Here is an 11,762-nt window from a genome sequence, read left to right as displayed (position 1 = left end):
GAGAGGTGTTCCATCCCCCTGAGCATTTTCGTGGCCCTGGATTTACCTGGGAGAGCCTTACTAATGACTAGAATTTTATATCAAGCAGTGAAGCTTTTAATCAAAATAATCAACCCATGTCGCTAATGCTTTTTTTTTTTTCCTTTCTCTTTTTTTTTAAAAAAAAGAAGTAATTTGGGGAGGCAAGTCTTTAAAATACACATCCATCGTAGAGATTTCCTTAATCATGACAGTGCTCATCTCGGGAACACCCTGTACACCAGACAGCGTGGAGATAAGTTCGCTATTTACTAAATTTTAATTAGAAGCGACTCTGCTCTGCCGTGACATTGGAATCGCCCTGCAATCCTGAACCACTTCTAATGTGATGTTTCAGGACAGAAGCCTCACCAAGTGCTTCAGGCACTTACTCAGGTCCTCCTGCATCTTCTTCCAGTTTGCTGCTTCCGGAGAATCTGGATATTTCTCCAGCAAACCAGAAAGTGCTTCCTTTACCTTCTGGATCTTCCCAGAATTCTGTTCCAATTCAGCCAGAAATGCCTGGAAAATAATCATATGAACTTCTTCAGATGTAGGGCAAAAGAATGAAATCACCGAGTAGGAACGAAGCAGCAGCTACAAGCTGGAGTTGGACAATTTCTGTTCTTTGCTCTTTAATGAAATCACTTCATTTTATTAGCAATAGCGTGACCTAACTTGGCTCCAAGAGCAGGGAAAGGCTGGGAATTGCTTTCCAGGAGAAGCTGGAGTGACCCAGCAACAAGGGCTACGGATAAGTTCCTTTCCCCTGAGCCAAATGCCTGAAAGCAACAGGTCTAAAAGCAAAGAGGGTCGAGCAGAGTGCGGGGGCTCCTGCTCCACGGACCCGCCTGTGATCCCTTCTGGGGAAAGCCCTTCTTTAACCCAGAGCAGATCCTTGCTGCTAATCCTTCTAGCCCTGCTGCAATAAAGCACATCTCCGAGATCCGTTGGGAGGAGGTGCTCAGATCCCCGTTTTTCGCTCTGGAAGAGAAGTTACCTTGTTGTGCTCAGCCTGGGCTCTCATCGTCTCCGTCTTGGTGGGCGAGGAGGAGGCGTCCAGCTCCAACAGCGTTCGTTCCTTTGACTCCAGCCATTTCAGCATCGAGCTTGCCTCCTCCTGCACTTCTTGCATCTTCTCCAGCATTGCCGAGAGCTGCTGCTGGCGTTCCCGCAGCGCCGCGCCAAGGTCCTGGTACCGCTGGGTCACGTCCGACACATCGCACTGGATCTCGGTCAGATCTGTTTCCAAAAAGCAGCCCGAGATGAGGACCGCTGCCTGCGTTGCCCATCTTAACCTGGACTATCAGGTACTAATCTAGCCCCGGGCAGCCACAGCCGGCCGAGCAGGAGGAGCAAGAGGCCACGCTGCCGTCCGTCTGTCTGCAGAGCAATGTCAGATTATCCTCACCTCTCATGCCAGAGGGGCCCTTCCAGTTGCACCACGTATGCACGTTGACAGTTTGCAAACAAAGCAAATGCCTTCATGTTTGTGAGACTGATGCAAGCTGAGCCCCCCTTTCGCAATGTCACTGCTAATACAGCGTTAAATAATTTGACACCAAAATATAAAGCCATTTTTATGCACCTATTATCTCGTTGAACCAGTGAACTAACAGCAGATAACGGGCAATAATTAAAATTGCTCTTCAAACTGAAGGGTTGGATGGGTTATAATCCCTTAGAACCAATAAATTTAATTGCAGGCCTTAAAACGATCTCCTATTTATCAGCTTTTAACACCACCTGATGGGGTGTCAGGGTGTTGTCACTCCCCAAAGCTGCCCCTCTCCGTCCTTCAGCCTGACCTACATCCTCCATCACCGCCTGCCCGTCCCGCGGCTCCGGCTCCGGCACAGCACAGCCGAGAATTCACAAGCCTATTTGCAGGCTCATTTCACTTGCGCCGGGATGCTGACGGTGTCACATCGTGGTTTATATCTCATGGATGGAAATGCACAGACAAAAACGGACAGGGAGACGGCGAGGCGGCCTCGGCACGCGCGTGCCGGCACAGCGGTGACAGCGAGCTCACCTTTGCATGTGTGGTATCCGTTCACGCTGCCTACCGACCCTCCCGGAGCGGGCAGCGCGGCACCTGAGCAGAGGGGATGGGGACAGACAGAGGGACAAGACAGATGCGTTAGGAATGCAGACAGCAAGCGATGAACGGCCCTCCACGACACGGACCACACCGGCCACCAAGCGCAGACGCGGCGTCTCCACGGGCCCACCCGCCTGGTGCTGATGAACCCACGGGCTCAGCGCCGAGCCATCGGCATTAGTTCGATTTGGAGGCCGTTTATGTCTCCTCCTCCCGACACACCCGCACCCCTCGCTTTCCTGGAGCTGCTCCCGCCTCGCTGGACCAGAAGCAGAAGACCTGAAGCTGCCTGGAGCTGGGCACCTCTCCCAGCATCACCCAAGGTGGACGTGGCACCTGCATGGACCGTAATACTGGGGGCCACTGGCCACTTCTCCACCCCTTGAAAGCTGCTACCTTGAGCATGATTTTGTGAATTATAACATCAAGCGAGACTTCTGAATGCCTTCCCTGAAGAGATGAACACCCCTGAAAAGATTAACTCCCCTATATTCTCCTTTCTTACGGGATGAATATCTTGGTGCACAGACACGCTCTCTTTGCCAAGAGGCTCCACGCAGGATGTGTCAGTGTCCTCTCCTTGGACACCAGGCAGCTACGTTCACAACCAAACGGGGGTTAATCAGAAACATCGGGTAAGTCTCTCTCTTCCTAACCACACATTTTAAAGCTTTCACGGCTATAAGGGGCTGCAGCTTGGGTCACCCCACGTGAGCGACCGTGTGGGTCGCCCCCACCAAGCCTCTCCCCACTTCTCTTGGAGGTTTCCTACTGAACTGCTCAAGTTAACCCTAACAAACATATCTAGACTGTGAATTCTCATAAATGCCCATCAATGATGAGAGTCCAGAGACTTGTTCTCACGAGCTGGAAGACATCTTTTAGTTGGTTTCCAAACGAACCAGACATAATCTCATTGCTTCACAGACTTGAAGCCAAAAAGGAGACTAGTAAATCACGTCTGAATATTGCAGTCTTAAATTTCATCCAGATACGAAACCCAAATACTGGAGTTTGATTAAAACGCTCCAGTCCCCGGGAGGCTGAAGCACATCACCGAGAGAAAGCAGGAGCCGCCTCCACGAGCTCCCTGCGGGGCCGAGAGCCCGGACCCCCACGCTGCAGCAGCCTGAAACTCCCATGCTCCATCCGAGCAGCAATACGTGTCCCCACGCTGGGCTTACGGCGAACGCAGGGTAATTCAGTGCTTGTTACGCTACAGCAAATTAAGCCAGGTTGGTGGGCTCCAAGCGCTCAGCTGACACGTTAATGCAACAAGCGGCAGCAGCTCAACCACGGGGCTGAGCCCCATGATACTTGGGCCACCACGGGCCCTCTGAAATTCGTTAAAAAGGGGAAATAGCACCCCATTTTTTTGCTTGAGGCAGGCTCAGAGAAGATGCAACGAGAGCAAACAGAGCTCCAAGGAAGGAGGCATCCTCAGGAGAGCCGGGCTGCGACTCACCTGCCTTGGACGGGGTGTCGGGGGCCGTAATCTCCACGATCAGGTTCTCCAGGAGGGTCCCTCTGCGGCCGATCTCCTCCACCTGGGCCCCCTTCCCCTTCCACTCCTCCAAGAGATCCTGGTCAAAAGCAAAGGCTGAGATCGGAGGCTGCGCTTGCCCTGCCGCAGCCCTCCCTCCTCGCCCGTCACCTCTGGGGTGACTCGGTGGCACCGGGACACGGTGCCCAGGGAACTGGCAACGGTTGCACCGGCACACGGCAAGCTGACTGCGCCGGGAAAGTGCGTGTCTTTATGTTTATTTTTGTTGGGGGGAATCAAAGAGTGAAAAGCTCTTCCCTAACTAGCGGGTCTGTCGCAGGAAACTTTCTTCTCCCTCCTACTGTTTCGGGGACCTCCCTCCTCCTCTCGACACATCCCAGCCTCACACGAGTCCAGTCCCCGCAGCTTTCGGCGGAGCCCGGCGGCATGCCGTGGGGTGCGAGGGCCGTGGGTGACTCAGCAGACGCTGCTCTGCCTCTGAGTCAAACCCTTGGCATATCTGATTTAAAGCATCACGGTGCTGGAAAGGAGCGGGGGCTCGGATGATGGGAGGCCACCTTCCATGTCTAGCAAAGGGAAACACTCAGCGAAAACAACTGTGCTCGGGTCTCCCACTCCCAAATCCCCGCCCCGAGCAGGCAGGGGGAGGGAAGGGAAACCAGGCAGCGCCCAGGAGGACCTTCACACTGCTCCCTTCCCCGCAAGCCAGGGACCACTGGATGCACACACACCAGGGGCTGCAGCCCAGCAGCCAGTACAGGGGAGCCCAGGACTCCTGAGACCATAAAACACCTCCCAGGACTCTGCTTCCTGGGATTTATTCCACGTTCCAGCGTTTCCACACCAGCTTCCAACTTTCCCAGTCCGGTTCCGGCTCCCGCTGCCCACCTGGATCTGCTGCCTGCGCTTGTGCAGCTCCTGGGTGCCCAGGGAGGTCTCGGCGGGCGGCATTTTGCCTTCGCTCTCCCTCAGCCACTTCCTTACGGCCCCGACCAGCTTCCGAAACTCGTCCAGTTGCTCCTGGCAGGACGACGCATCCTTTTCTCTGAGAGTGAAAAGGTTTCAGAGAGTCAGGGCTCGTGCTTTGCCTTGCAATTACCCCGGCTTGAATGTAGCACAGTTGTGTCTCTAGGAGCCCTTTTTATTATTATTATTAGATGTTGCTTAGGAACAGCACAGGCAGCGCCAGCCAAAGTGGGGTGCACACCGCAGCCTGCCCCTCACTGCTGCTGGCCCTCAAAGCCACGGCCGGTGGCACTTTCGGGGGTGCTCCGGCACCGCCGTGGGACCACCACTGCCAACCTACGCTGGCTCTGCACCCGTCTCTTTGTCCTGGGGGGAGCGAAGATTTCGGGAAGACAGGGCTCATTCATGCCGTCTCGCTCCAGCCAGCTGCAGCCCAGGGGAGGCCAGGCTCTGCCGCCCCTCCTCCCCGGCCACAGCTCTCATCTATTCAGCCCGTCCCGGAGGAACAAGGCAGCCCCCGGCCGGGAGCCACCGGCCCCTCCGGCTCACCCTCGCTGACCACAGCTGCGAGCCGCCTGCACGGGGCCAGCCGGAGGCGGTTCTCTGTGCGGCGCTGAATTTCTGGGGATCATTATGAGATTCATCTGCTTTTCCCCATCACCTTTCCTGTATTCACCAGGGAGGTTGGAGATACAGCCTGGGAGGCGTGACCCCCCGGGGACACAGGCGAGCTGCCCCTCCAATCCTGCTCACGCTGCCATGGCCGATTCGAGCTCAAGCTGCTGCTAAAGTTCCCCTTTACCCCCACTTTAGGGGACTCCGGGGACAGTCTGCTCTGCTGTCACCTCCCGGAGAGCACGCCTGGGGCAGGCTCCCAATCCCCCGCCAGCATCCCGCTCCCCTCTGGCAAGACGCTCTGGGATGGAGCTGTGACAGCCCACACGCCGGGAAACGCACGAATGCCAGCTCCTGCAGCACCAGGAATTTTTCACAACGCCCCCAGCCAAGGCTTTTTTTAAAGCGTCAGCTGGAGCAAGCTGCCTTACGTCTCCCGGTGTGGGAGGAGGGAGGCAGGAAAAGTTCGCTCGTGCCCCCCCATGGAAAGGAGATCTCCATGGCGTCTTGCTCTGACCACAAAGCCACCCCCAAACTCGCCTCCCCAGAGCGTGGCCGGGTCCCTGGGACTCACCTCTCTTTTGCCGCCTTCTGCAGCTGCAGAAAGTCTTTCTTCAGGCTCTGCAGCTTCTCCTGCTGCTGGGAGGCGCCGGGGGCAAAGCCGCAGGAGCCCAGCTCCGCAGCCAGGTGCTCCAGGGCGGCCAGGTCCTCCTGGTGCTGCCTCATCTCTGAATTCAGTTCCTGCCAAGAGCAAAGGGCGATGCCGACCGTGCCCTCGCCAGCAGACTTGGGCAGAGGGGATGAGCCGGAGAGCCCCACGTCCTGGCGAGCCAGAGAGACCCTCTGCGGGCAGCGCCATGAATTGCACCCGTGCCGAACGGGCGGGCGCAGCTCAGTCCCACCTGCTCCCCCAGCTCCGGCTCAGCAAATACTTCAAGCAGCTGCGGGTGCAAGTCCCCCCTTCCCCGGTGCTGCTGTAAGGCCACGCAGTGAATGGGATGGAGGGCCCTAGACCAAGCCAAATCAACCCCCCCGCAGCACAAGTGTCTGGTTTTATGCCAACTTAGAGCATTTCTGAGGCTGTGGTCAAACCACCCGCGGTAGCAGAGCACTCGTAGGAAGCCAGAGGGAGGAATCCCGTGCAGCCATGACCGGCCACCAGGACCCACGGCATCTCCGAGGGCTTTGTCACATCCTGCACTGCGCTTACTGCCAGCGCTTGGGCGTTTTGCTGTGTTAACCCCGTGGAGCCTTTAATTGGTAAAACCTTGCTATATTTGGACTGGCCCCTAAGAGCCTGGCTAGAGATCCCTTCAGAAAACCAGCCCGGCTCCAGGGAAATGCCATTCCCCTCTCTCACTGCTGGAAAGAGCCTCAGCCGCACCGGCTGCGCTCCCTTCCCCAGGCAAAGAGCCAGCACAGGTCCTGCGGATCCTGCCAGCCTGGGAGTGAACCAGGAGCTGTTCGCCCAGAAAGAAATCATTGTAAAACAGCCCGGCCCTAGAAACCCCGAGGCAGGTGGAGTCTTCTCCCCCTGCATCTCACCTGGATGTGCTGGGAGAAGTGAGCGATGTCCCGGTCTGGCTGGTTCCCGGATGCCAACATCCGCGCTCGGCTCTCCGTGAACTGCTGCAACTTCTCCAAGAGCTGCTCATACTGCTCGACCTTCGGGAGGAGGCCCTTCAGCGCGTCCTCCCTCTCCTGCTGCTGCTGGCACAGCCTGCCAAAATGCTCTGTCACCTCTGCCAGCTTGCCCTGCAGGGCAGAGGCCGTGGGGCTGTCTGCCGCCTCCATGAACCGCGTCACCATCTCGCGGGTGGCTTCCAGGCAGCTCTTCTGCCTGGCAATGTCCTGCTTCAGCTTCTGTGGTAAGAACACAGAAAGGGATGCCATTTTAGGAAGGCTCTTGAGCAAAAGCGAACTGGCATGGAGAGGCTGGGCCGCCCTTGGGAAAGAACAGTCAGGCAAGAAGAGTTTTCTATCCCAGTTTTCCTTTCCTTTCTGATCTCCCCAATCTGCTCTGCCTTTTCCCAGTGCCTGATATCTAAGCCCTGCTTGTCAGCAGAAGAAAGACTTTCAACAGGTCTGTGCCCTGGCTTAAAGAAATTAAGTAAAGGTTCTGCTCGTATCCCTTTTTAGGGGTTTTTTTTTTTTGTGCTTTCAGAATACTGTAGCTAACCCCCAGCAACTGCCTGCACGGTTCAGGTCTTGCAGACAGGCATGTTTGAGGCGCGGGAGCTCAGGGACCAGCCTTACCGCGCTCGTGGCAAGTGAGTCCTGGATGGAGGTGGAGGAGAGCACAGCCGGCTGCTCTCCCTCCAGGTTCTTCTCGATCTCAGCCACCGACTGGAGGAGGCTCTCCAGGCTCTCCTGGACGCTCTGGGACTGGGCAATGGATTTCTGCAGCAGGTCCGAGCGCTCGGCCATCTGCTGGGAGAGGCTCTGGAAGCGGTTCACGATGGCATCTGCAGAGTTCAGTGCAAAGGAAAATCAGCGGCAAAGAGCTTCTCGCCTGGTGCTCAGAGAGCAGCAAGTACCACCTTTGGCTCCTGCCAAACTCTCACTGATGACAAATCCCCATCCCCAAACTCAGCAGCGAGACAGGGGACGGAACGCAAACGGCCAAACTGGATCTCAGCCCTCCTCACGTGCAAACACAAGCCCTGAAGACGCATTGTTGTTTGCCTTTGCCCCACCTTCTCCCAAAAGTGGGAGACTTCATCTTTCCTACCTCCTTGGTTGGTTTTCACGCTCTCCCCAACCATCCCTGCTAATGCAGGGGACTACTTTGCTCTGTACCTGTTGTTTCCTGAACGTGCCCGTGGTCCGGGGCCGGCTCCCCTTGTACCTCCAGCAGGGACTGAGCTGCTTTCTGGAGCTTCTCCACCGGCACCTGATGCTCAGCGAGGTCTCCCTGCAGCTGCTGCTTTGACACGAGACAAGGCAAAATGAGCAGTGGGCCCCACGCAAGAGACCTGCACCCGCGGGGAGCTCAGGGCTCCATTAAAACCCTGCTGAGGGATCCTGTTCACTTAATCACAAAATCGTTAAGAAAAATAACAACGTAGGTTGGAAGGTCCAACCCCCTGCTGCAGGCAGGGCTGACTTCAGAGCTGGATCGGGGAGTCTGGGCTGTCCCAGCGCCCAGCCACCCTCATGGGGGAGGAACGTCCCCGCCGTGTCCTGCTGGGATGTCCCCTGTGGCAGTCCGTGACTGCAGCCCCGTGTCCTTGCTCTGAGCACCTCTCAGAAGAGTCTGGCTCCACCTGATCTGCAGCGCAGGGACCTCCTGAGCCTGCAGGTACCTCTTTGCACTCAACCAGCAAAAAAAGTGAACGGATCGAGTCTCTTTCCTGCCGCTGACTGCTCAGAGCAGCAGCCAAATTCCCGTACAGCCTCCAACGCTCCCCCAGGAGATCACCCAAGGGCCCCGTACCTTAGCGCTGGCAAGCTGCTTTTGCAGAACAGCCGGATCTGAAGAAACCGTCTCCGAGAGCAGTTTCCCAACGGCAGCTTCACTCTCCTGCAGCCACATCCTGAGAGACTCTGCCACCTCCTGGAACTGCTGGTAGTGATCCAGCAAGGTGTTCAGGTGGGAGCCCAGCTTGGTGCACTGCAAAGGAGCAACAAGACGTAACGGGAGGATGCACACAAGCACAGAGCAACGTGGGCACCGCTGGAATACACACAGAAATCATCGAGAAAGAAGAAACAATCAAAAAACCAATCTTGCCATATGTGTTACAGGAATTACAGGAGGCAACATGCAGACCAACACCAAGACAGGGGGTGTTACTCCCGCCCAAGCCCTGAAGACGACAATCCTTGTCCTACAGTCTACGTGTGTGCTAGAAGTCCAGCCAGACACTCGAGAGAAACATCTCTCGGTCACCCCTGCTCGTTCGACACGCACAGGAGGAAAACAAGCGCCCAGGGTTCAACTCCCAGCCTTGCAAAGCCCTTCTTGTACCTTGGAGTGTAGCGTGGTGTATCGCTGCGTCGCATCCTCCAGCTTGCTCTTGACCACGCTCCCGGACATCAGCGGCTGGGACCCTGCGTCCTCAGCAGCTCCCTCTGCATCCAGCACCTTCTGCCCCGACATGGTAACAAACCGCAGGTCGCCTTTGTGGGAGATCACATCTTCTGAGAAGCTCCCCTGTCGCAGGAGCAGCTGCCGGAGGGCCGTGGGGTCGCTGTCCCCCTTGTACATCCCCTCCAGATCCTGCTCCGCTTGCTTCAGCCAAGCCTCAAACTCCCCATGATCCCGCAAGAACTTCTGCAGCTCGTCCCGCAGGACTTGCACTTGCTTCAGCCGCGTTTCCGACTGCGAGAGAGAAGCCGCGTACTGGTCCTTCAGCTCTGCCAGCCGGCCCTGGAGCCGGTCCCGCTCCCCCCCAGCCAGGCTGTGGCCATGCTTGTCCAGGAAAGCCTGCGCCGACTGCGTGGCCAGGATGACGTCCTGCTGCTGGGACAGCAGCTCCTGGTGCTGGGCCTGAAAGATGCCGGAGAGCAAAGGTGATGCTTGCGACCAAGGGTCTCTGCCCACCAGCACCCGGAGGGTGCAGCGAGGCCACGCGTGTGACTGAGCCTCCGCACCCTCCTACAGCACTACCAAGGTGGGGAACACCCCAGTACTGGTCCTTCAGCTCTGCCAGCCGGCCCTGGAGCCGGTCCCGCTCCCCCCCAGCCAGGCTGTGGCCATGCTTGTCCAGGAAAGCCTGCGCCGACTGCGTGGCCAGGATGACGTCCTGCTGCTGGGACAGCAGCTCCTGGTGCTGGGCCTGAAAGATGCCGGAGAGCAAAGGTGATGCTTGCGACCAAGGGTCTCTGCCCACCAGCACCCGGCGGGTGCAGCGAGGCCACGCGCGTGACTGAGCCTCCGCACCCTCCTACAGCACTACCAAGGTGGGGGAACACCCCAAGGCTGGGATGCAGGCAGGCACTCTGCCCACAGGAGAGTAACCCCTTCTCTGACCATGATGGGCACCTTCTCTCGTTACCCTGATTGCACCGTGCCGTGGCACCCACCCACCAACACAGAGTGCATGTCCTCCAGGAAGCCAGGCAGGGACTTCCCAAGTCTCCCATACGGAAAATCACCCCCAACACGTGTTTCGGAGGCCAGACCCATCTAACACCCCGTCCTGCTCCCAGCTGCATCAGCAGCAGGAGGCAGGGTCAGTGCGTCGGGCAGAAAGCTTTGAGAGGGACGAGGTGTCGGTCCTGACCTTCAGCCTCTTGTACTGCTCATCCAGGCTCTCGGCAGCGCTGTGTGCTCCCACGACGTGGCCGTCGGGGACGTCCCGAGTGCCTGTCCCCGCTCGCGCCCCTGGCGCTTGCTCGATGGGGTGCGGTCTGTACTCCAGGAGCCCTCCCTTCTGCTCCAGCGATGCCACCCAGTTCAAAAGGGAATCGATCTTATTGCGGTTCTCCTCCAGCTCTTTGGCAGCCTTCACCTGAAAGCACAAAGGCTCCAGATAAGAATGACCCATTTTATGCACGTTCAGCAAACGGCTGCATGGAGGAGGGCGAAAAATAAAACCAACAGAAGGAAAAGCCCCAAACAGTTTTCCAGCCACAGCCTGGCACGCTCACAGACCTCCAGAACGCTTTGTGGCTCTCTGAAAGGGGGGAAGGTGCAAAGAAGCTGTGAATAAACTCAGCCTCTCTGCAGTGTTGCATCTCTCACCCCGATACAACCCAGAGTGCCCCCCGTGAAGGGTTGCGACTCCTCGCACGCAGGTGTGAGCACCGCTTTCACCGCCAGCGCGTGGAGGTGCCCGATGCTCGCCCTCCCATTACAGGTCAGCCCAAAGGCAGAGCAAGGTGCCTTTTACTCCCCCTTTTCCTCCACAACCAGCTCATCTGTGGCTACAGTTCTCAAGGCATTTCATGAGAGAAATGCCTGGGGGGCACCTCGCCTGGGGGACAGACAGGCGTATCACCCAGACAAATAACAGGACCCCAGATGAGTCTGACTGCACTGACTGGACCTCACTGTCCACCTCAAGCAGAGCCAGGGGGCTACACCTCTTTGCACGTTACCTTTTCAGTCTCCTGCTGCACTGCAGCAGTCACAGCGCTCTCCAGCTCCTTCTGGGCCACCTCTGTCCTCTCCTGCAGGGACCGGTACTGCTCCTTGGCACGCTGGAGCTTCTCTTGCAGTGCTGCCAGCTCCCCAGGCTCCATCTTCGCCTTGTTCTCCTCCAAAAACTCCTCTGTGCTTTTCAGGACGCTGGCGAAGGAGGCGGCTCGGGTGTGCATGTTCCTCTGCAGCTCCTAGGCAGACGATGCCGTAAGGCTCCACGCGCTCCCGAGGCAGCACCGAGCCTCTCCGCCTTCTGCTCCCCGTTTTTAAAAGCACTGACCTTAACATCGCTTTGCCTCTGCTGCAAGGCGGACAGGTCCCCTTCGTTGGCTGCTCTCTGCTGCTCTGCCAGCGTGTCCTCTGCCTGGTGCAGCCAGTGGCTTAGCTCGGCCAGGCTCTGCGCCCGGGCTGCCTGCTGCTCCTGCAGCGTCTGCGGGCAGAGGGGAGGGGAGAGGGGACAGTTAGTA

General features: G+C 57.5%; 1 protein-coding gene across 1 annotated transcript in view; it reads right to left on the bottom strand.

The window, feature by feature from the left end:
• The window catches only part of MACF1 (microtubule-actin crosslinking factor 1), a 109,586-nt gene that overhangs the window by 59,652 nt on the left and 38,172 nt on the right, over window positions 1–11,762 (bottom strand). The window contains exons 39-52 of the mRNA XM_019473540.1: window positions 11,576–11,725; window positions 11,253–11,486; window positions 10,436–10,663; window positions 9,178–9,699; window positions 8,644–8,820; window positions 8,007–8,130; window positions 7,464–7,672; window positions 6,753–7,070; window positions 5,782–5,948; window positions 4,515–4,671; window positions 3,588–3,705; window positions 2,054–2,116; window positions 1,019–1,260; window positions 411–540 (exon numbers count right to left, since the gene is read on the bottom strand). Coding sequence (XP_019329085.1) covers window positions 411–540; window positions 1,019–1,260; window positions 2,054–2,116; window positions 3,588–3,705; window positions 4,515–4,671; window positions 5,782–5,948; window positions 6,753–7,070; window positions 7,464–7,672; window positions 8,007–8,130; window positions 8,644–8,820; window positions 9,178–9,699; window positions 10,436–10,663; window positions 11,253–11,486; window positions 11,576–11,725 — 2,839 coding nt within the window. The remainder of the gene's footprint in view (window positions 1–410; window positions 541–1,018; window positions 1,261–2,053; window positions 2,117–3,587; window positions 3,706–4,514; window positions 4,672–5,781; window positions 5,949–6,752; window positions 7,071–7,463; window positions 7,673–8,006; window positions 8,131–8,643; window positions 8,821–9,177; window positions 9,700–10,435; window positions 10,664–11,252; window positions 11,487–11,575; window positions 11,726–11,762) is intronic.

Source organism: Aptenodytes forsteri, unplaced genomic scaffold, assembly GCF_000699145.1.
Source record: "Aptenodytes forsteri isolate BGI_AS27 unplaced genomic scaffold, ASM69914v1 Scaffold7, whole genome shotgun sequence".
Taxonomy (NCBI): Eukaryota; Metazoa; Chordata; class Aves; order Sphenisciformes; family Spheniscidae; genus Aptenodytes; species Aptenodytes forsteri.
This window is presented reverse-complemented; position numbering and strand designations above follow the sequence as displayed.